We start from the raw sequence: 24686 nt of genomic DNA, 5'->3' as shown, positions 1-24686 counted from the left end.
CGGGGAGGGAGCGATAGTCGATCACATGGGGCTTCTGAGTCCGTTCTGTTCGGAATGACCGCAGCTCACACTCAGCATTCCGAGGGGCCCGTGGGCAGGGCTGGGCTTTGGTTCTGTTTGTGTCCCTGGCTGCTGGCACAGTGTGGGCAGAGGGCCAGAGGAGGGCTCCTCCGGGATCTGCTCCGGTGGGCAGACGCACGAATGACCCCGAGTCCGGCCCGCTTCATCAGAGTGGCAAGGAGCAGGGGCCTGGGGCCTGCACTTCCCAGCCTGGGCAAGTGTGGCTCTGGGCAGCGCCCCACTGCCGTGGTGGGATCATCCCCGCTGCTGGGAGGACCCTGAGAAACCCTGCCGGGGAAGTCCCTTTGCAGCCTCAAGGTCACGCTGCCAAGGTGAGAAGGGCTGAGGAGCAGGGCTCCCCTTCACCTGGTCCTGGTGTGGCCACGGGCGCCCCCACAAGACGGCTGAGCCGCAGGGCTGGGGCGGGGCACGGCGGGGTGATTGCCGCAGACTTTGACCGGGGACAGAGGATAGAATGACGCGTGAGCCTCATCTAAGCGCTGGGTGCTGCCTTCCCAGGCCGGCCCCACCTGTCACCCCTCCCTCTCTTACAGCCTCACTGGCTCCTGCCCCGGGGCCTCCGACTCACCAGGCCTCCTGGAGCCGCCTGCCCGCACGAGGATTGGGAAGCCAGTGAAACACAAATCCTCCGTCTGCACCGCCCACCCTTCAGACTACCAGCCAGTCTCCCATCCTAAGGACGACGGGGCCGCGGATCACGTTCCTGTGCGAAGCCCTGGGTGACGGTCCCATCAAACTGATTCTTCCCTAAATCGTCACTGGGACACGGGTGAGCCCACCCTCCCCGGGTGGGCCCTCCCCACCCCAAGTAGAGTCCTCACCCGGTCCTGGCCTTACCCACTGTCCGGAACGCCTGTCCCCATTGCTCGAGAGCAGTGCCAGGCTGTCCCCGAGCCTGGCCGTGCAGGAGCCTCCCGGTGTCGGTCTGTCTGACCGGACCCCTGCGGTCGGCCCTTGCTGACCACTCCTTGTCCTCCCCTCTGCCAGCTCCGCACCTGGAAGCGTCCATCTGCACCTCGGCTGCGGAGGCCCCGGGCGAGGCCTCCAGCAACACAGATGCTGCAGGGACCTGCCTGCCCCCTCTCCCCCGCCCCCGGGAGGAGACCCAGGGCCTCGCCGCCCCTCACTGGGAAGCCGAGGGACAGCGGGACAGAGCCCCGTGGTCTTTCCTTCCCTGAATGCAATGCACAGTCCCCACTTAAAGGCAATTTTTTTTTCACTTCAAAAGGATTCCAGCTGCTTAAATTCAAGGTGAAGAATAAGCCTCATTCTAGAAGTTTCGGTTTTCATTGGCTCGAGAAGGGATGCGTTTTAAGATGTTTGCCCAGCTCACTGTTTGGTTCAGGGATGGGCATGCGATCCAAGTGGGACAAATCTTGGGACTTTTCAGGGTTGGAAAGAGTCAATCTACTCCCACTAGGATTGGTGAGCTAGTAAAACACAAATCGGTAGCTGCTGAGGGTGGTCTTTGTCATCAGAGGAAAGTCTTTTTACACACAAAACCAGCACAGAAAAAAAAACACAGAGAAAAGGGACAGTAGATAGAGCCCTAGTGATGTTGTTTGAGCACCTGGATACAGCAACGCCTGCAGTCATCCCTGGAGTCTTGAGTTTGTGAACCAGTAATGCCTTCCTTTCTCTTTTTTTTCTTTCTCTCTTTCTTTCTTTCTTTCTTTTTTTTTTTTTTTTTGGCTCAAGCTAGTTTCAGTTGTTTCTTGTCACTTGCCACTAATAATCTCAATTAAAGAAAAATGCAGCTTGCAGACTTGATGAGAGCATTAGATGACATGACACATGAACAGCACTCAGCATCATGTGGGTTCCACGTGATGAATGGTGGCTTTGGGTAAGTCTAACTGAATCTGCCTTCTCAAAGGTCAAATTTCCACAATGTGTAGTTCTAATGTGTAGTCGCACAAAACTACTTTTTCTTTCTTTCTTTCTTTCCACCACTTCGACCAGCCTCCCTCTGTGAAATCTCTGCCCTCCTTGGCTTTCTTAGCCACAGCTCTGTGTCTTTCCTAAATGCCCAGCTGTTCTTCCTCGCCCCACCTCAGGGATGAGACAGGATGGGAGACCCCAGGACCCGGAGCGGGTGATAACCTCTCTGCGTCAAGTGCCCAGACCCCAGGACAATCAGCATCAACTGAATCCAATCAAATGCAGACTTTCCCAACTTGCTTCAAACTTGTCCCTCCCAAGGACACCAGGTACTCAGAAAAATCTCTGCTGCCATCTAGTGGAAACTGCAGCAATAACATGAGTAAGCAACAGAATCCTTGTTGGGGCAGTTACTTAATGGGCTGTAAATCATCTGGTCCAACCTTCTCACTCCTTCAGTGACAATGCGAGGATGAGTGGATTAGTGGTGAGCTGAGAGTCCTTTCCCACGGGCGACATTGCGCTCTTCTGCTCCCGCCCTACTTCTTCAGCCCTCCATCCCGTCCCATGAGTTAGAATCACAGTGACCATTTCCCCTGCCTCTCCCGCCTGCCCATGGCGTGACCCAGGCCAAGGGTCTCCAGCGGGGAGGGGTGACGCGTGTGCCTGAGTGTGCCTGCGTGTACAGAGGACTGAGAGGGCAGAGGGGAGGAGATCTGGAAGGTCTCCTTGTTACTCCCTTGCTCCGTCTCCCAGCGGAAAGGATTCTTGTCACCTTTGCAAACACGATAGCCTATCAGCCCTTCGTGTTCCCAGCCTCGGAAACTGTGAGACACGTCACAATCTATTTGGCCCCTGACAGTGAGAAACAGTTCAAGAAAGAAAGAAAAATCTATCCCTCTACCCCTAACTGACCCCACCCTGAACGGACTCCCGCGCTCTGCCTGGCTGACAGAGGGCAGGCCGCGCTGACAGGTGAGGAGCCCGCTGTGGCCGCTCCCTGCCACATGCCCAGGAGACCCATAGGCTGGCCTCGGTGCCCCTGCGGTCCCGTCCTGATCATGGCCCTCTGTCTCCACCCGTTCAGGGCCTGGGCCCTGGACACGTCAGTCCTTGTCCCCGGGTGGACACTGGCACCTCCCACTAAAACGAGGTACATAGTGAAGGTCACCTTTCACCCCGGATGCTTTGGGGGCTCGGCCTGGCCCCGGAGTCAAGGAAGAAGTAAATGGCGCCCAGAACCCGGGAGCAGCTCCCCCCAGGACGTGGCCTGGACACCGGGAGCAGCAGCCACATCCCACTTCCCAGTCCCATGGCCCTTCCCCAAACCAGGGGAACCTTCCAGAACAATGTGGTGCTAATCATTTCCCAGTAAGAGGCATAGTCACTTCCAATTCCTAAAGTGCTCCAATCTTCTACTTTAGGCAACTGGGGGTGAACTTCTGAGCGTGTTGCCCGTTGTGATAACCGAGTCAAGGCACACTGACCCCGCTGTTCAGCCTACACCAGACGTGCTGCCTTCACACACCCGCTCCTCCCCATTCGGAGGGTCGTTCTGAAAGCCCAGGCCCCTTGCACCTTGAGAAAGAACTCCCCACACCCTCCCTCTCCTCCTTTTCTCTGCAGACTCCAAAGCATGCACCAGCTGGTCCCCACGACCGAGGGGCCAGGCTGGGGGCTCGGGGGCTGCAGAAGCAGGGAAAGGCCCGGGCAGATGGCCCCTGAGCCCCGACAAAGCTCTCCCAATCTGCAACCTCCCCCACCCCACCCATCCAACCTTCTCCAAGGCTAACAGCCATCTGTTACCACCAGACCCAACCCAGATGGCTCTGCACACAGCTTCTAGTCACTCAGAGGAGCAGGCTCATCCTCCAGGCCAGGCCTGCTCACTCACCTCCGAGGCCTTCGGGAACTTGACTTTCGGCTGGGACCAGGTGGTGATCTTCTGTCTGTAGCTGTTGCAGCTAGGAACAACCTTGCAGCCGACGTTTCCCAACTCTGGGTAGAAAACTTCAAGGCCCCTACAGAGAGAGACAAGTCATTGGCCTATGACAGGGCTTTAGGGAGCCTGGGGTATATAAGGCTTCTGTCTAACTCTGTTGGGAATTGTATAATCAAGTGGGATTGAATCCTAGGCCTGCCACTATCTGTGTGGCTGTGTGGCCTAAGAGGTACCTGACCTCTTGGTGCCTCAGTTTATTCACCTGTAAAATGGGGATACTAACAGAATCTATGAACAGGTTGGCTCGAGGAGTAAAGTAAGGGATCAAGGCAGAGCAGTCAGAAAGTGTTAGCTATCATCAGTGTTTTCTTCTCAAAAAGAACATATATCCTAGGCAAACTAATCAGGGGCCAGGTGTGATCAGTATCTTTAAAGTACGATTATAAGAATTGTATTTGAACATTGCTTTTCAGGAATGTTTTTATCACATAAAGAAATATTTAGCAGATTAACACAGCCTTCTTCATGGCACAATCTGTGTTCTTCCCTTACAATTGAGATCCTCTCAATGTTTGGAATCCCACCACTTAAACAATCCACTTCTTTGGGTTAGATATTGCCCGTACCCTGGCCTACTATTCACTGCACTATCAAAATGCAAATATCTCTCAGGGGGTAAAATATCTCATCACTAAGACTGTGCTGTGTACTTATTTATCTACCTTCTCCCTGAGAAGGGTCTGAACAGCATGAGTGCTCTGAGAATCCGGCTCAGCCGGAGGGCTGATCCCACAATGCCACCAGGGGGAGCCTTAAGGGCTTACTTGTGTTTAAAAGTCAGGGATGTAAGCCAGGCTTTCAAATCCATTATTTACAAAAACCTTTGTGCCTTGTTTTCACTTGCTTCTTCCTCCTCAGACTTCTGTCACTTTTTATCACAAAAACTCAGGGTCTCCCTAGGGTTTGTCAACTGATGGTCACTGGTGCCAATTCAACACTAACAGGAATCCCCAATATGGATTATGGTGGAGGAGGAGACTTCATTCAGTGCAAACAGCTCAACTGTGACACACACAGCATGGCTGTGGAACAGCTCAACAGTGTTACATCTCAATTCGGAAACAGCATGGCTGTGAGGCACCCCTGGGTGTGAGGTGGCATGGCCCCTTTCCAGCTAGACAGCTCTGCTCCACTCAGCCAGGGATAAACACGGTGCTCGCTGAGCTAGAGGGGAGCTGACTTCCGTGGAGAGAAGTCCCCACCCCCTTGCCCCTGATTAATTTGTTCTCATGCAAAAGAGGATTCCAAATCCTCACAATCTGATTGGTCCAAAAAGCCTTGTCCTGATTGGTCAGAATGGAGCTGCTCTGATTGGTTGGTGAAGATGCTAATGAGGATATAGCTGTGCCGCTCTAATTGGACAGGAACAATCTCAGTCTTATTGGTTGAAATAGGAGTCAGGGAACTCCTATATAAGGCTGGCTCAGCTGGCAGGAACACAGTGCTGGCTTCTCCCTGAAGTGCGGCTTGAAGCTCCCGAGAAGCTCCTGTTTAGCAGCAGCTGCTAGGCTCTGTTTGTAGATTTTAGCCCAGTTAGCCACCAGGAGCCCCTTTCAACAGGTACATTAACTCTCAGTCAACAGTTCACTTGGTTCAGATGATACATTGAGAGAGAAGGTGTGTGTCCTCAGCCTTTCCAACTAGCCCAGCATGGCTGAGCAGCTCCGCAGCCCACCGAGCATCACCTAGCACTGCCCATGGTTTCCTGCTGGGCTTGACGCCTGAAGGGGACCGGGCGAAAATGGAATTTGGGAAGTAGAGCTGGAGGGGGAGCTCCTGAAGTTTGAACCTGGGAGAGAGGCAAGGACAACGACCTGGTGAGGAGCCCCACATTCCCCCTCCTGACCCCACCCTTCCAGAGGCTTCTGAGGCCCTATCTTAGGCAAAGGCAGCTGGAGCCTGCAACTCTCGCCAGATGCAAGATTCTTCCTCAGGCCAGCACCCCGATGCCAGGACTCAGGCTGGCTGAGGCAGGACGGTTCACCACTTAGCTGCACCACCGACTTGCTGAGCAAACTTGTAACTCTTCACAGTCTACAGCCATTGCTTTTGGATGGCGTGGTTTTAATAGCTTTTGAGGATCTTTCAGAGGACAGGTTTGCATTTATCTTCACAGCAGCCTTCCAAGGATCATTTGGTTTGTTTCTACCACACCTGCAGCTCCTGAGAACTGAGGCTGAGAGAGAGATTCATCACACGGCACTGAACTGGGAAAGGCCAAGGGTCAGGGAGGAGGGGAAACTGAGGACCAGATGGGCCTTCCCCAGGGAACAAACAGGTCTCTTGTTTTCATCTGCGTAGAGTTGCTGCAAGTGCTAAAACAGTGACGCAAAATCAGCAGGTTGGTATTTGGTTAGTGGGCCTAGAGCCTCTGAGCGTGCCCTGGCAGGGTATGTATGTGCCAGGGGACCGGGGTCAGTGCCCCAGCCCCATCACACCCATGGGCACTGCCAGCCGGGTGTGAAGCCCTCCTGTCGCTCCACAGCAGGGCAAGCCGAGGGTTCTGAGGAGCCGCTTTACTAAAGGCTTGGATCAGGACAGAGGCAAACTTGGTTTGTGCATGGCCCAACGCTGGTAACTAACCATTCAGATGATCAAACCCGCCTACAAGAAGATCTGGACAAACCTGAGATGAACCGAACCAGAAATTAAATCTAGTGAAAACACCCTCGCATTCAAGTTCCAAAACCTTGAAGGGGCTATCTTCCTGCAGTGAGTGCCCGTTCCACTCATGGTGTCCCTTACATGGGACACGTTCCAATCTCCACCCCGAGATGTGGGGCATCTCCTGATCTCCTGAGGAGACTAGGGTGCATCCAAGAAAGTTGGAGGAAAGGAGCAGGGACTCTGATCGTGACTTGGCCATTATCTGGCATTGCAATAGAGAATGGGGTGGGGATTGGGGAAAGGAAGTGTCATTTGTTGGACCACCCCAATAGGTCAGGTGCATTACATAATATTATTCCATTTCACACAGCAATATCTTGAAGCAGCTACTGTCACTGTTCTCATCTCCCAGATGAATAAACTGAAGCTAAGGAACCAGCCCAGAGTCTCATAATTAGTGGACTGAGGAGGGGGAAAGGGACATGGGCGTAGCAGACAGTGTCCAAGATGCCCCCAATGATCCCCGTCTCCTTGTGTTATCCCCTCCCCTTGAATGGAGGCCGGATTCAGTGACATGCTTCTAGTAGAGAATACAACAGAAGTAACAGGATGTCACTTCCAAAATTTTAAGGAGATGATGGCTTCTGCTTGGAGGTCCTCGTTTTCATGCTCTCCCTCTCAAATCCTTGCTCTGGGGAAGCCAGCTGCTGTGTGTAAACAGCCTGTGGACAGGCCACCTGGCAAGGTGGCCAAGACTGTCACAGCCACATGGGCGAGCTCAGAAGCCTAGTCTCCCACCAGTCCACCCTTCAGATGAGATTGCGGCCCTAGCTGACAGCTGCACTGCAACCTCCTGAGAGACCTTGAGCCAGAGATGCCCAGCTGAGCCACAACTGGAGGCAAGGTGAGACAGTCAGGTTGTGCAGCAATGTAGAGCGACTGCAGCGGGCTTGTCTGCACTTTCCCATACCACACTGCTTCCCCAGGGAGTCACTCAGCTTCTCCAGGCTTCTGTTTGACCCTCTGGCGTTGTAAGAATTGGATTAGAGGGAAACAGCTCCCCTCAAAATTCCAGCTGCCCGAAAGCAAGGGTAGTGACGGGGCTGCGTTCACAGAGGCATGAAGGGTCTCTGTGGGCACCCCCACCCACTACTGCATGGTTCTCAACATGAAAGTGTGGGGTGCCACACTTACAAAAGAGCAATGGGTCTGTCTGCAACAGACCCTTCCTGAAAGTGAGGGCCCCGAACCACGGCCCCTGAGGGGGAATTGACAAATGGAGTGAAGATCCGGGGCTGGGGTAGGGTGGGGTGGGGTGGGGCATGACATCTGTCTCCAAACATTCGAAGGACCATCTAACCTGGGCAGCTCAGCTGGTTAGAGTGTCAACCCGATACACCAAGGTTGCGGGGTCAGTCTCTAGTCAGGACACATACACAAATCAACCAATGAATGCATAGATGGGTGAAACAAGAAGTCAATGTTTCTCTCTCCCTTCCTCTCTCTAAAATAAATTTTTTTAATATATATTTTATTGATTTTTTACAGAGAGGAAGGGAGAGGGACAGAGAGCTAGAAACATCGATGAGAGAGAAACATCGACCAGCTGCCTCTTGCACAACCTCTACCGGGGATGTGCCCGCAACCAATGTACATGCCCTTGACCGGAATCGAACCTGGGACCCTTCAGTCCACAGACTGACGCTCTATCCACTGAGCCAAACCGGTTTCGGCTCTAAAATAAATTAATAAATAAATAATAAATAAAAGATAGCCCCTTTCTTGAGATTAGGACACACTCTGAAGGGTGGAGCTTTTCAGCACAAAAGAGAGGGCTTTGAGAGAGAGAGGATTATTGAGTAGAATCACCCAAAAGGCATGGGTTGGGCACCTGTGGTTCTTTTGGGTCTGAGATGGAGCCAGGGTTCTGACTCGGTGTTTCTGTCAGTCTGGTCTGGCTTATCTCAGGGGTAGGTGAGCTATTATTCTAGAAGAGCTTTTCTCTAAATGTTTCCCACTGCTTGTCCCTGTACATAAAATTCCTCCTTCACAGATCAATTCCTCTAGGTATTGGGCTCTAACTTCAAGCATTTCCTACTAGACTAAATACCCACAAGAGGAGTGGCTTTGGGTTGTGTGTGTGTGTGTGGGGGGGGTGTCTCTCATAGGTTGGAAGCCTGAGCTGAGCGGGTTTCTTGGGGAGGGGGCCCAGCACAGGACCTACTGATCCCTGCTCCAGGGTCCGAGGTGTCCAGATGTGCTCACAATCTGTGATGATCTTTTACAAACAAAAACCTTCAGCAGAAACAAAGACAAAGCCTCCAATTTGCAACAACGGTTTACAGCCTGAAGACATTGTCTAGCACACAACTTCAGTGGTGGAAGTCTGTGTTTCTCAAACTGGGGTGTGCTGGTGTGTTCTGGGGAGTCTTAAGAATGGCTCCTGTTATGGTCTGAACCACCTCCCCCACCCCCCAGCCCCAAATTCATATGTTGAAATCTTAGCCCCTGGTGTGATGATATTGGCAGGCAGTGCCTCTGAGAGGTGCTTAGGTCATGAGGGTGGAGCCCTCGTGAATGGGATTAGTGCCCTTACAAAGGAGATCCCATAGAGATCTCTCTTTCCTTTTGTCGTGTGAGGACACAGCAAGAAGACAGGTGTCTATGAACAGGGAAGCGGGTCCTCACCCAGACTCAGGGATTGGTGGCGGGGGGGGGTGGGGGTGGGAAACAGAGTCACTCCACCACGGGGCTGTTACTGCAGCCTGGCCCTGCCTTGCCTGGCCCAGCAGACCTGCCAGCTGGAGGGGCCGTGACCCCTGCCTCCCAGAGGAAGAAGCCTGCCCAGAAGGTTCCGCTCAGCAGAGCACCAGGAGGGCGGGTTCCCTCCCACACGAACCTTCACCCAGAACTGTTCACTAGAGTTTTAAAATGTACTCATAGGAGCAGAATTTGTGTGGGGTTTTTTTTGTTTTTGTTTTTGTTTTTTTTGGGGGGGGGCTTCAACTACCTCTTTAAGGGGAAGGATTACTTCTCTTTCTAAAATCAATGTCTGTGAGAATTCAAATTACACAAGAAGACAGAGTAAGAAGCCGCCTTCCTCCCTCTCTCTTCTATTGGTTCAGTGGGAAGACAAACTGGCCACGGGGCCGGGCAGCCCTCAGGATGACCCCTGACAAGGAAGACTGGCTCTTCCAACCAACGGTCTGTGCGGAGGGAGCTGAAATTCCACGCAGCCGTAGACGGAGGGAAGCTGTGCCCTTGGAGGAAACACCCAGCCTCGGATGCCCAGCCTCCTCCTGGACAGCAACCAGTGGCCACACCCCGGGAAGGCCAGCCTGTCCCAACACCCCTGGGGCCTGTTACTGAAAAGCAAACAACCAGCTCTCAAGCTGCCACTCTTCTTTAAAATGCCACTCTGTAGGGGGCGGGGGGAGCCTTTGGGACTGTAGGGCAGGATGGGCTCTCAGGGTCCCCGCAAGGCGGGCCAGGCCAGCCCCTGAGAGCCCCAGGAGGAGCCGACCACATCCACACACCGCCCTGGTCCCCGGAAGCTGCCCTCTGGAAGCAGGTGCCCAGCTCAGGGCCGTCCCGCGTCACGGGGTCTCAGTCTCTGCCTGTCTGCAAAGGCTGCCTTAGGAGGCGGTGCTCCTTGTTCTGGAAGCACCTTCCCGAGACCCCTGCCCAGCTGCTCTGGGCTCCCACCAGCCTTACTTGCAGAAGTCAGCGTCCGTGGCATTCACGGGCTCGGGCGCACACTTCTGCTGCGCCTTCTGGGATCCGGCGGCCACCATCGCCAGGCCCACGAACAGGGCTGCGGTGGCCAGCCTCATTGTCCAGCCCATGGGCACCTGGAACAGAAGGAGCCTTTAGTGCTGCCAGCCCTCTGCAGGTGGAGCCCTTGCCACCCCCACTTCCCCTGCCTCCGCCCCCCTCCCCAGGGCCTGCCTGGAGGAACAGAGACCCCTAGTGAGCAGCGGGAGAGGAGCGGGCAGCTAATCGCCACCCGGACTTTAGGAGGACCTAGGCCTACTCCAGGCTGGACTCCATTTGCAGTCCTGGCTGAGGCCCCGCCTCTGTCAGAACAAGGCTCTGCTGTCACTCAAGCCCTGGCTGCCAGGGCCCAGAGCAGGCTGCAAAGCAGAGGTGCTCGGTGAGCCTCTCAGCTCATCCTGCCCTCACCACTTGCCCGTGCGTGGTCGGTTGGCCCAGGGCCAGCCTGCTCCTTTGGCTTTTATGCAAACCCTGGAAGCTGGCCACGCCAGGCTCCGGGCTGGGGGAGGTTCTGGGGAGCTGGCAGGAGCCTGGCCTTCGTTGTTTTTCTAAGAGCAGGGGTCTGGCTGGGCTGGGCTCCTTGGACAGCTCTGCTCTTCTGCCCACAGTTCCTCCGCCACCTGTTTGACAGCCCGGGCTGTCTGGTGGTGGATGTGCTTGGGCACAGCCATCTTGTAAGTAGGAAGGGCTGCTGCACATGGGGTAGGGCCGACCCAGCCCGAGGCCAGCTTTGAGGGGCCAGCTGAGGACAGAAGGGCTCATCCGACTTCACCTTGCAACAGTGCTGAGCTCAGCACGCTCCCAAAATAACAGTCTCCAGGGAAGAAAGCCAGTAGAGCTCTAAGGAAGCGGCTGCCTGCACCAGCACTGTGCCGGGAGGAAGGGGGCCTGCACCAGCACTGTGCCGGGAGGAAGGGGGCCTGCACCAGCACTGTGCCGGGAGGAAGGGGGGCCTGCACCAGCACTGTGCCGGGAGGAAGGGGCGCCGTGGGCTGAGTCATACTGAACTCTTCCTGGGGAAAGAGGCCTGCGGGAAGGAGTGTGTGGGACTCTGATTGGAAGCAGAACTGGCAGGGGAAGATCAAAAGCGGTTCTCCCACGGCCTTTCCAATTGATCTGTCACTTCTCTGAGACAGGGGTGTGGGGGAGTTCACCAGCCCTGAACGGAGGACTCCTGAGTTCTGCTCTGAGCTGCTCCAGGCTGCTGGGGGATGGAGTGCCATGCCTCTCTAGCATGCACCGTGTCCCCCTTTCAGAAACAAATAATATGACCTGGTGACCCCTGTGCCTTGCTAAGGAATATGAGATCACAACCATCTAGTATATGCAGCGAGATCTTTAGAGCAACTGTTTTCAGCATAGCTTGCTTTTCAGTTGAATTCCTAACTCCAGGATTCCAGCTTCCAGCAAGAAGTCCTTCTTTGGGGCTACAAACCAAACACACTTCTTAATAATGAGACTCCCTAAAGTGTGACGAGGGCTCCCCCACAGAGAACTCATTCCCAAGAACTCCCCGACTAGAAAGTGTCTCCTGGTAGCCTCCTCACAAGATGGTTGTGAGAATGAAAGGAAATGACTTAGGTAAGGCACTTGGTGAGCTGCCTGGCACCTAGGGGATATATGGTGTAGGCCTTCTTCCACAGGCCCATCCATTCACTTGTTCATTCATTCATAACCCATTTCACCAACAGGTATCGAGCGCCCCCCATGCGCTGGGCTTGTGCCAGCCCGAGGTATAGGGTCCCTGTCCTCGTGGAGCCCAAGGACAGCCAGAGCCAGCGGATGATGCTGCCAGAACGATCGTTCAAGGCCAAGAGACTCTTGTCTTCAAGTGGCAGCCACTAGAGAAGGAAATACTTTCCTGGGTGCCAACAGCCCTTAGCAGCAGCAATGAATGGCTGTGTGGAGGAGAGGGAGCGTCCTCAGTGCAGGGTTGCTCCTGCTGAGCCCACGCAGGTGGGCAATTTCTCCTCACTCAGCATGCTCCAGGCTTTTCTCATTGAATCCTCATGATGAGCCTCTGAACTAAGGGAGACTTGGGTAGTAAGTGGCTGACCTGGGATTTGAACCCAGGCCATTTGACTCCAGACTCCATGCTCCTTAACTACTCTGCTCTATTGCTCTACTGCCCCCTCTTGCAGCTCGGCTGTCCTCTCACTTGCTCCCCTTGTATTCCCTTTGCTCTTAGAATAAGGCCCAGAATCCTCCACGTAGCCCACAGTGCCCTGCTCCGTCTGACTCTCCTGCCTCTCTAGCCCTGTTTCTCTACTCTCCACTGCTCCCTTCTTAACTCCAGCTATTCCTGCAAGTTCCTTCCTGCCCCGAGGCCTTCCTATGCCCCTCGTTCCACCCCCCTTTGATCACTAGCCAAGCTCATTTCCTCAAGAGCAACTTCCTCTTGCCCCCAGGGTCCATTGGGTTTCAGTTATACAGGATCAGAGCACTTTGCTCCTTCCCTAGCTGTCCCTATGTGTTTGATTACCCCTTCCCTTGTTCTTACGTGAAATCTTCTGTAATCACTTGCTTAGTGATTTGCTTGTGATTCCAGGCAGCACTCGATCTGTGTCTAGCATTGCGAGCACAGTCCCTGGTCTGTCTAGATGCTTAATAAATTCTTGTTTGAATGTTTGACAAACTAGCCACTTCTGATTCTGATCATCTTTATTTTCACTTCACAGCTCCTACCTCTCTATAGACACCTGTAGGGAACTAACCGCTCAGGTTGGCATCTGGCCCTAGATCCCTTTTTCTTATTTATCTAACCTTCTCCGGCTTGTTTTTGTACAGAGATATCTGACAGAATGTAGTGGTTCTTGGTATTTTCAAATCTGATCTTCCCTTTGGGGGTTCATAGGACTACTCAGAATCTCAGATCTAGGAGGGCAAGATCAAGCCCAGGGAGGCACAGCCCCTGCCCCCCTCACCCCATCACCAGCTTGTTTTACTCAATGGACTCACTTCTGGACGCGCCCATCCCTACATCCCTTGGTGCTCACATGTGAAGCCCGCTTCTGTTGCTTCAGTCACCTGGGCTGGGACAGTCTCCCAACATCATCCATCAGGCCAAGCCTCAGTCCCTCCAGGCCCCAGGATCTGCTGGACCAGTGTTGCCGAACCTCTGACCCCCTCTCTCATCTCTCCAGGCCTCCTGTGCCTGACACCTCCTGTCACTACCCGGGTGCCATCTCCTTTCTCTATCCAGACACAGACTCTTCCCCTTCCCCTTCCTCCTAAACTTTTCCACTAACGCCCTCTGGAACCTCTGAACTGTAGTGACCAGATTCCTCCTGGATGCCAGGGGAACCAATCGTGTGATTGGAGAGTTGAAACTTTCATTCCCCTCCTATCACCACCCCCACCTCCATGGAGAGGGGCTGGAGGTCAAGTGAGTCACCAGTGGCCAATGATTTGATCACTCATACCTTTGTAATGAAACTTCCATAAAAACCAAAAAGTACAAGGTTCAGAGAGCTTCCGGGTTGGCGAACACGTGGATATTCAGGGCAAGTGGCACGTCGGAGAGCATGGAAGTCCTATGCCCCTTCCCACATATCTTACCCTATGCATCTCTTCCATCTAGTTTCTCTGAGTTCTTGTAAGTCACTCTAGCAAATTAATCAAACCCAAGAGGGGGTCACTGGAACTTCTCATTTTGAAGCCCAGGTGATAACTTGGATTTGAGATTGACATCTGAAGGTGGGGGGCGGGGGGGGGGGGCAGTACTGTAGGACTACGCCCTTAACCTGTGGGATCTAATGCCATCTCCCGGTAAATTGTGTCAGAAGGTCCAATTTCATTCTTTTACATGTAGTTATCCAGCTGTTCCAGAACTATGAAAAGATAAATTTCTGTTGTTTAAGTCACCCAATCTGTGGTATTTTACTATAAAAGCACTGGAAAACTAATACATTTGTCTTGTTCTTGATCTTCAGGAAAAATTTTCAGTCTTTCACCACTGAGTATGTTGTTAGCTATGGGTATTTTGTATATGTTGTCAGCAGGGGTGGTTTCTCCTGAGGCCTCTTTCCGTGGTTTGCAGATGGCTGCCTTCTCACTGTGTCCTCACATAGTCTTTCCATTTGTGTGTCTAAATGTTCTTCTTATAAGGACGCTAGTAAGAGTGAATTAAGACCTATCCTAATGGTCTCATTTTTACATAATCATTTATTTAAAGGCTCTATCTTCAAATACAGTCATATTCTCAGGCACTGGGGTTAAGGCTTCAATGTGTAAAATTTTTTTTGGGGGGGGGGGCATAATTCAGCCCATGACAATAAGGATACCCACTTTCACTACTTCTATCCAATGCACTATTAGAAGTTCCAGCCAGAGCAATTAGACAAGAAAAACAAATAAAAGGCAAATTGGAAAGGAAGAAGTAAAATTATCTGTTTTCAGATGACATGATTTTATATGTAGAAAACCAATCATTCAAACAAACAAAGCTAAGAAGTGAATTCAGCAAAGTTGTAGGGTACAAATTCAACACAAAAATCAGCACATTTTTCATACATCAACAATGAACAATCTGAATAGAAATCAGGAAAACAATTCCATTAACAATAGAATAAAAAAGAATAAAGTACTTATGAATTAACTAAGGAGGAGAAAGACTTTTACATGGAAAACTACAAAACATTGCTGAAAGAAATCTGCATTCCTGGATTGGAAACTTAATGTTGTCAAGATGTCAGTACTACCCAAAGCAATCTACAGATTCACTGCAATCTCTATCAAAATACCAGTGATGTTTTTCACACAAATAAAAAATCCATCCTAAAATTCATCTTGAGAGACCCCAAATAACTAAAACAATCTTGAAAAGAAGAACAAAGTTGGAGGAGTCACAGTTCCTGCTTTCAAAAGTTACTATAAATTTATAATAATCAAACCAGCATAAAGACAGAAACACAGACTGGTGGAATAGATTAGAGAGCTTAAAAATAAACCATTACATATACGGTCACATAATTAACTCAAAATAGATTTTTAAAAATCTAAACATAAAAGCCAAAACTATACAACTCTTAGAAGAGAATACAAGGGGAAAGCTTTATAACATTGGATTTGTCAATAATTTCTTGAATATGACACCAAAGACACAGACAACAACATAAAAAACAGAGAAGTTGCACTTCACCAAAATTTAAAACTTTTAGCATCAAAGAAATCTATCAAGACAGTGAAAAGACAACTTCAGAATGAGAGGAATTATTTGCAAATCATATGCCTGATAAGGATTAATATCTGGAATATATAAAGAACTTCTACAACTCGACAACAGCAAAATACACAATCCAACTACAAATTGTGCAAAATACTTGGATAGACATTTCTCCAAAGATATACAAATGGCCAATAAGCACATGAGTAAATGCTCAACATCACTAGTCATTAGGGAAATGTAAATAAAAACCACAGTGAGATACCACTTCACACCCATTATGATGGCTATAAGTAAACACACACATACCGGTACACACACACACACACACACACACACACACACACACACACACACACACACACACACACACTAACAAGTGTTGTCGTCGAGCTTATGAAGAAATTTGAACCTTTGTAAATTGCTGGTGATAATGTAAAGTGGTGCAGCCACTGTAGAAAACGGTTTGGTGGTTTCTCAAAAAGCAAAACAGAATCACCATATGATCCAGCACTTCCATTCCTAGACATATACTCACAGGAATCTGAAGCAGTGACTAGAGCACATGCTTGTATGCCAGTGTTCATTGAAGCCCGAAAGTGAAAACAAACCATGTGTCCATCAACAGATGAATGGCTAAAGAACATGTGGTATAATTCTGATACATGCTACAACATGGATGAACCTTGAGGACATTATGCTAAGGGAAATAAGCCAGTCACAAAAAAGACAAATATTGTATGATTTCACTTGTATGAGGTACCTAGATTCATTTCCAGGGACTGGGGAACTTGGGGAATGGGGAGTTATTGCTTCATGGTTACAGATTTCTTGTTGGGGTAATAAATGTTTTAGAAATACATAGTGGTGACAGTAGCACGATGTTGTGAATGTAATTAAAGTCACTGAATTGTATACTTAAAAATGGTTAAAATTTAAATGTTAGGTTATGTATATTTTAACACACACACACACACACATCTAAGGAACTAGTGTTATACAAGGCCCACTTTGGAAACACTGGCTTAATCCATTCCCCGCAGTGTATAGACAGCTTAATCAGCCTGGGTAGCCTACTCTTCTCCACCTGCCAATTGGCTACACTCTCCCACTCTAGGCTTTCGCACAAGCCGTTCTCTCTGCAAGGAGTGCCATTCTCTCCTGCCCTGTGACCCATCTGGCTAATTTTACTCATCCTTTAGGTGTTAATTAAACATCACTTTATTCAGAGAACCTTCTTGGATGTCCTCTCATATCCACACGCAGTATCTGCAATCCTTCCACCAGGACAGTAGGTATCAGGACATTTTTTAATTTGCCATTTACTTGTGTTACCTTTATGGGGGAAGGACCATGTGTATCCTGTGAATTGGTGTGTCTGGAACCTAGCAGAGTGCCTGGGAAACAGCAGGTGTTCAGTTATCATTTAAAGAAGGAAGGAGCCCTGGCCAGGTGGCTCAGTTGATTGGAGCATCATCCAATACACCAAAAGGTTGTGGGTTTGATCCCTGATTGAGGCATGTACGGGAGGTGACTGATCAGTGTTTCTTTCTCACATTGATTTTTTTTTTCTCTCTCTCTCTCTCTCTAATTCCTTCCTCTCTCTCCAAAATCAGTAAAAGCATATTTATAGGTGAGAATTAAAAATAATAATAATAAAATAAAGAAGGAAGAAAATAAGGGAGGGAGGGGGTCGATATAAACTTCCTAAAGGTCACACCTCCACCTCTATTAAGCTTTAGGGGAAGTGTTTGTCTCTCCCTCAATAGCATTTATCAATATATTCCTTCTGTTCTAGATTTCTGTGTACATAATTAGTCCTGTGAGAGCCTCTATTATTTCTGCATTCCCCACAATACTTTGACCATAATACATGCTCAATAAATAAACAAGCACATACATCCTATATAATAAAAGCCTAATATGCTAAGTGTCCGGTCGTTTGTTCATCTGTTCAACCAATCAAAGCATAATATGCTAATGATATGCTAAGGCCACTCAACCGCTCGCTATGACATGCACTGACCACTAGGGGGCAGATGCTCCAACTGGTAGGTTAGCTTATTGCTAGGGTCCAGCCAATTGGGACTGGGCAAAACAGGCCAGACACATCCTGGAGCCTTCCTGCAGTCCCTCCCCAGCTGGCCAACCTCCTGCGTCCCTCCCCGGCCCTGATCGTGCACCGGTGGGGTCCCTCAGGCTGGCCTGCACACTCTCTCAATCCAGGACCCTTCAGGGGATGTCGGAGAGCTGATTTCAGCCCGATCCCGCAGGCCAGGCTGAGGGATTCCACTGGTGCATGAATTCATGCACCAGGCATCTAGTTTAAAGATAACATGTTGTAAAAAGAATATTCTGACCTTTTGTTGTCCTCCATATTTAAAGAATACAGGAAAGAAGCCAAACACAGGCAGCTACCATCTGCATACCACTTTGTAGCTTCTACCAGGTGGCCCTGGGCTGGATATAGGCAGAAACTGATCTAGGCCTACACCAGAGCCCTTCCAAGAGGTCCCAGAACCAAACGTGGTAACCAGCTTCAGACCACATTAGAGAACCACCCAATTAGCTCCACAAATGACACATTCAAAGAGAGGACCCAGCAGACACCAGAGCCCTTCTACAGTGAATACCACTCCATTGGGTCAGCCCCCCACAACAGCTTGTTCCCTAATGTCATGACCAGTCCCCACAGCCAGTCAGCATGAGGGTCAATTCCACCCACTGAAATGCCAACAGCAATCAAGGCTCAACTATAATAGGAGGGCACACATAACCCATACAAGGGACACCAGTAATTCAGGTGACCAGAGTCCTGTGCCACTGGGTCCTAAAGGGAACCTACTACATAAGACACCCTGCCAAGAGTGGGAGACATAGAAGATCTATCTAATAAATAGAAACAAACACAGGAAGTCAACCAAAGTGAGGAGACAAAGAAACATGTCCCAAGTGAAAGAATAGGACAAAACTTCAGAAAAAGAACTAAACAGGATGGAGGAAAGCAATCTACCAGATGCAGAGTGCAAAACACTGGTTAAAGGGTGAACTTAGGTGAAGAACAGATGAATGCAGTGAGAACTTCAACAGACATAGTAAACATAAGAAAGGATATAGAAACCATAAAAGAGAACCAATCACAAATGAAGAAGAGAATAACTGAAATGAAGAATACATTAGATGGAATCAATAGATTAGATGAAGCAGAGTATCAAATCAACAATTTGGGATACAAGATAGCAGAAAACATCCAATCAGAACAGCAAAAAGAAAAGTATTCAAAAAAATAGGATAGTTTAAGTAACCTCTGGAATATCAAGTATAACATTTTCATCATAGGGGTACCAGAAGGAGAAAAGAGAGAGAAAGGGATTGAAAACTTACTTGAAGAAATAATGACCAAAAACTTCACTAACTTAGTGAAGGAAATAATCATACAAGTCCAGGAATCACAGAGAGTCCCAAACAAGATGAACACAAAGAGGCACACACCAAGACACATCATAATTAAAATGCCAAAGGTTAAAGACAGAGAATCTTAAGAGCAGCAAGAGAAAAGAAATTAGTTATCTACAAGGGACCTCTCATAAGTCACTTGACTTCTCAACAGAGACTTTGCAGGCCAGAAGGGATTGGCATGAAATATTTAAAGTGATAAAAAGCAAGGACCTACAACCAAGATTACTCTACTCTGTGAGGGTATTATTTACAATCAAAGAAGGATAAAGAGTTGCCCAGACAAGAAAAAGCTAAAGGAGTTCATCACCACCAAACCAATATTATAAGAAATGTTGAAGAAACTTCTGAAGAAGAAGAAGAAGAAGAAGAAGAAGAAGAAGAAGAAGAAGAAGAAGAAGAAGAAGAAGAAGAAAATGTGAATAATAAAATGACAGTAACTACATACCTATCAATAAGTAAGTGTAAATGGACTAAATGCTCCAATCAAAAGACATAGAGTGGCTAAATGGATAAGAAAACAAGACCTATACATATACTTCTTACAAGAGACCCATTTTCAGATTGAAATATGAACAGAGACTGAAAGTAAAGAGATGTAAAAATATATTCATACAAATGGAAACAAACAAACAAATAAAAAGCTGGGGTAGCAATACTGATATTGATCAAAATAGACCTTAAAACAAAGGCTATAAACAAGAGACAAAGAAGGACCCAGCAATTCTATTCTGTATATTTATCTGAAGAAACCCAAAACACTAATTTGAAAGGACATATGCATTCTTATGTTCATTGCAGCATTATTTACAACTAGTGTCCCAGTGCACGGATTCATGCACATTGAAAGAAAATTAATTAGAAGAAATATTTTAATATCGCTATTCGCATCTTGCTAATGAAAAGAAAATAAGATTCTACCAAGTCTCTTATCTACCTACTCCAGGACTTCTGTGAGGATCAAATGAGATAAGGCATGGGAAGTGTCCTGGTGCACTTTTCTAATTGAAAGGAAATTAATTAGAAAAAATATTTTAATATCGCTGTTCCCCCTTTCTCTATAATAGAAGTGTCAACCAAATTCACAATCAACAATGGCAGATTGAAACACATGCCTGTGACTGGCGCCAGCAAGAGCTTTATATGTATCGTGCATGTGCTAGTTAACTTAGCCTTATATATATATATATAGAATAAACTTTCTTAATTAGACCTGCTTTCTGATTTAGCTAAACTTTTTCCAGCCCAGTGAAGCACCCCAAGTTCTCTTTCAGGTAATTGTCAGCAACACAGCAGTAAATATCAACATGAAGCAGATTATTATTGTAGATCACGCAGGGAGAACAAAGGGTAAATATTTAACTGCAGCAGTGCTTGACTATATTCTGTGCAGTGAGAAAACCTGAAGTCTTTTTCAAGGTCCACCATTTCTTCTTTTCAGTCGGGTCAAGTTTCTAAACTTTCTAAATCTCCATTTTCTGGCTAATGAAAAGAAAATAGGATTCTACCAAGTCTCCTATCTACCTACTCTAGGACTTCTGTGAGGATCAAATGAGATGAGGTACGGGAAAATGCTTCACAGACATTTGGTTAAACTGTAAAATGTTTGTACTTGGCTATAAAGCAAGTCATGTTCCTGGGCTGAAGAAACTCTAAGGAGGCTAGTCACTAGGGAGAGGAAGCCGGACATTACTACTTGATGTCATTACCCGGAGCCCCCAGTGACTGTTTCCGGGCTGGGCTGGGCTATGGGTTGCATTTTGTGCCATGGGATCTTGACAGCATTGACTGTGACTTAGTGGGCTGTCTATCCGGGGTGGTGGCGGGGCCTGTGTCCCACTTGGGGGAAGCCGAGTGTTGGTTTGTCGGCGCCAGGTCCATGGTGCCATTTCTTTTTAAATGGCCAGTGCGTGTCATGGCAGCTCCTGCATTGAGTGTCTGCCTCCTGGTGGTCAGTGTGCATCATAGCTACTGGTCAGACGGTTGGATGGACACTTAGCCTTTTATATATATAGATAGCCAAGATATGGAAGCAACCACAGTGGCCATCAATAGATGAGTAGATAAAGTTGTGGTACCATATATACAATGGAACATTATTTAGCCATAAAAAAAAACACAAAAAAATGAAATCTTGCCCAGCCAATGTGGCTAAGTGGTTGAACGTTGACCCATGAACCAGGAGGTCACCAGTTCAATTCCGGGTCAGGCCACATGCCCAGCATGCATGCTCAATCCCCAGAAGGGGGTGTGCAGGAGGCAGCCAAACAATGATTCTCTTTCATCATTGGTGTTTCTATCTCTTCCTCTCCCTTCCTCTCTCTGAAATCAATAAAAACATTAAAAAATATAAAGTTATTTTAAAAATAATGAAATCTTGTCATTTGTGTCAACATGGATGGACCTTTAGAGTCCTAAGTAAGACAGAGAAAGACAAATACCATAAGATTTCACTTATATGTAGAATCTAAAAAACTAAATAAACAAACAAAATAAAAACAAAGTCAAAGACCCAGGAACACACTGATAGTTGCCAGGTGGAAGGGGGAAAGGGGGGTTTGAAAGAATGGGTGAAGATGAAAGAATTAAAAAGTACAAATGAGCAGTTACAAAATAGTTACAGGGATCTAAAGCATAGCATAGGAAATATAGTCAATAATATTGTAATAACTTTTTATGGTGCCAGGAGTGTACTGGAAATATCAGGGGATCACTTTGGAAAGTATATGATTGTCTAATCACTATGCTGTACACGTGAAACTAATACAATATTGAATGTCAGCTGTAATTGAAAAAAATAAAATAAAGAACAGGAAAGAATCCCCAAAGTCTCCCAAAATGCATCTGGGCCATTTTGTGCTATTGACTACTAATTGTAGCACCATTGATATCAGATAATCAAGTTGAAAATTGTCTTGGAATGTAAAAGTATCAAAATGTAATTTCTTTTGTTGTTATTTTTTTTTTAAATCCTGCTTTCCTTCTATTGCATTTTGAATTGTAGATCTTTTAACTTATCAAACAGAAGATGCAGGAGTTGGTGGTGGTGACAGGGGTGGGGTGTCGGAGCAGGGGCAGAGAGAGCTCCAGAGCCCCATGTGTGAGCAGGTACATCCCCTAAGAGTGAGGAAACTAGGAGAGTGTCTATGGGGCAAGCCCAGCGCTGCCCCTGCCCCAACCACTCCTCTAATCCAAGGGCTCTGCAGACTCTGGCAGGAAGCTGGGGACCTGGGCCGCTTCTTTCCAGGGACACAAATTCTCCTTTCTAGGAGCCTCAGCTTGTTGGTCTCACCACCCAACCATTGACTAATAAGCCCATTTCTTCAGCCACAAACGGTATTAACAGTTCCCTTCAGGTTCAGCTTCCTGTCGGCAGGAAGTTCAGGCTTAATAACCTTGAGCAACTCCTGTCTCTGCCGAGGCCAGTCACCACACTCACGGCCAGAATTTTGCGCTCAACAGTTCAGAGGCCCCCGGGCAGACTACATACGGTGACAAAAGATGGAGAGGCTCTCGTGTGTATAGATTGGATTCCTCCAGAATTCCAGATAAAGTGTTTCAGCCTTCACCTGAAGATCATGCAAAATATGGTGGGATCCACATTGGGGAAAATATGTGGTGATGATGATGCTTGCTTGGATTAGAAAAAGCACATACTGCCCTAGCTGGTTTGGCTCAGTGGATAGAGCATCGGCCTGCGAACTGAAAGGTTCCAGGTTTGATTCCGGTCAAGGGCACATGCCTGGGTTGTGGGCTCGATCCCCAGTGGGGGACTTGCAGGAGGCAGCCGATCCATGATTCTCCCTCATCATGGATATTTCTATCTCTCTCTCCCCTCTTCCTTCCTCTCTGAAATCAATAAAAAATATATTAAACAAAAAAGAAAGAAAAAGAAAAAGCACATACTCCTCGAGTTCACAAGAACATCCCTTCGGTGAATGCAAAACTGAAAGTGACTAAACATTTGATAAGAATCAAGCCCTGGACGTTGCCACCAGGACTTCCCACCGAGGAGTGGCTCCCACGGGCCTCGCGAGCACTGGGGAGTCGGTAGTGCGGTGGCATCTAAGCCCCATGGACCAGGGAGAACTAAGGTCTAATGCCAGAGCTGTTTCTGATTAAATAGTGCAAATCATTTTTCTGTAAAGATGGTGAGAAAGTGTTCTCATTAAAATACAGTCTTTTAAATGCTAAAAACAAAACAAAACAAAACAAACAAACAAAAAACAAAATCCCTTCATCCACACTTTTCAGGTTCATTTGCTACTATTCTCAGAAGGTTGAATATTTGCCTGTCATCATGGAGGTGAGAACTGACCTTAGAGCCTACCGAGCTGTGATTTACCCGCTCCTTTCGTGAACAGATCGAATCTCCAGTTCTCCCTACATATCTAAGGATGGCCGGCGATCGGGATTCTTCTTCCCGCGGAAAGGCAAATCAGGACCCCACAAAGGATGGGAACTTCCTAAGTCTGTTGGCAGTAAGGCTGTCTGAACTGAAATCAGCAATGCTGGTCCCAGTCCAGAGCTCTAGCAGCGAGAAACGTGCCACAGTGTCTTTTCTGGGAAACGTAGATGCTCGGAGACAAACTTGCAGAAAAGCCACAAGTAGCCTCAAGTCATCAGAGTGAAGAAACCAAAAATACGCCCTAAACCCTAACTCCCCCAAGTTCCCCAGGCCACAGTCCCTCCCTGAGATGTGCTCCTTCTCTCTGTCTCTAGGTCTCTCCAGATGGTCCTATGGAAAGTCCCTGCCTCCCGCTGATGGGGCACTTACCCCAGAGCAGTGTGGGAGCTGCTGGTGGTGACTGCGGGGAGGTGAGAAATCCTGGCAGGTTTCTGGGCTGGACAAGGTGGGGATCAAGTTCCCTCGAGGATGCCCCACAGTGCGGGGAGCCGAGGCTGCAGCAGTTGGTCGTTGGGGAGACAGTTGGAGGAAGTTCTAGAAAGTTCCAGGGAGGAGCTAATATGTAGGGTGGGAGAGAGCAGGAAAAGAAGAATGGGTGGGTTTGGGGCATTCCTCCTTCCACAGACTCTAAGGAAAAGAGCAAAAGCCACAGAGATGATTCTCTTACCGTTTCTCCCACCTTTCAAGATAGACGGTGAGACGTTGCGGAAGAGGCATAGAGAGGCACACAGAGAACATGCAGAAGGGCAGACAGGGAAGCCACCGAGACCTGAGTCTGGGGGAGACGAACAGCATTTGACTGTGTAGAGAAAAAGGCACCTGGACACCAGCAGGAGAGAGACGGGGCTGGGGCACAAGCGACCGAGTGGAACCTGGGTGGGAACAGCATGCGGGTCTCAGGCTGGATCAGAAAATGTCAGGGGCAGCGTGGGATGCCTCCTTTGGCGTTGTCACGCAGCTTCCAGCATCTCCAAGAGCTGGACAGAAAGAAGGCAAGAGAATATTCAACAGGGACAGAAACTGGCTTCGTGGGGAGTTGATCCTGAAATAAGATTTCCTTTAAAAATTAAGAATAAAACTTCCATGTCATCTAGAAATTCCTCTTTTGGAATTATTTACCTGAAAAATATAAAGACACTAATTCATAAAGGTATATGTACCCCTGTGTCAAGTTTCTTCTCGATGACAGTGACAGCTTCCAGGGACTGAGCATGATGATGTATGTGTCGAGCAGTGTGAGGGCATGTAACAAGCACTATCTCGTTTAATTCTCCCTGTGACTCTATGCCATGACCATTATCCTCATTATGCAG

General features: G+C 48.5%; 1 protein-coding gene across 1 annotated transcript in view; it reads right to left on the bottom strand.

Annotated features, from left to right (window-relative positions):
• Positions 1 to 23890, bottom strand: part of PEBP4 (phosphatidylethanolamine binding protein 4) — a 209587-nt gene extending 185697 nt beyond the window's left edge. The window contains exons 1-3 of the mRNA XM_028160609.2: positions 23743 to 23890; positions 10286 to 10422; positions 3857 to 3983 (exon numbers count right to left, since the gene is read on the bottom strand). Of these exons, the coding sequence (XP_028016410.2) occupies positions 3857 to 3983; positions 10286 to 10416 (258 nt within the window). The 5' untranslated portion in view covers positions 10417 to 10422; positions 23743 to 23890. The remainder of the gene's footprint in view (positions 1 to 3856; positions 3984 to 10285; positions 10423 to 23742) is intronic.
• Positions 23891 to 24686: the final 796 nt, after the last annotated feature.

This window comes from Eptesicus fuscus, chromosome 6 (assembly GCF_027574615.1).
Source record: "Eptesicus fuscus isolate TK198812 chromosome 6, DD_ASM_mEF_20220401, whole genome shotgun sequence".
In the NCBI taxonomy this organism is placed as follows: domain Eukaryota; kingdom Metazoa; phylum Chordata; class Mammalia; order Chiroptera; family Vespertilionidae; genus Eptesicus; species Eptesicus fuscus.
The sequence above is the reverse complement of the archived record's forward strand: the minus strand, read 5'-3'. Positions and strand labels throughout refer to the sequence as shown.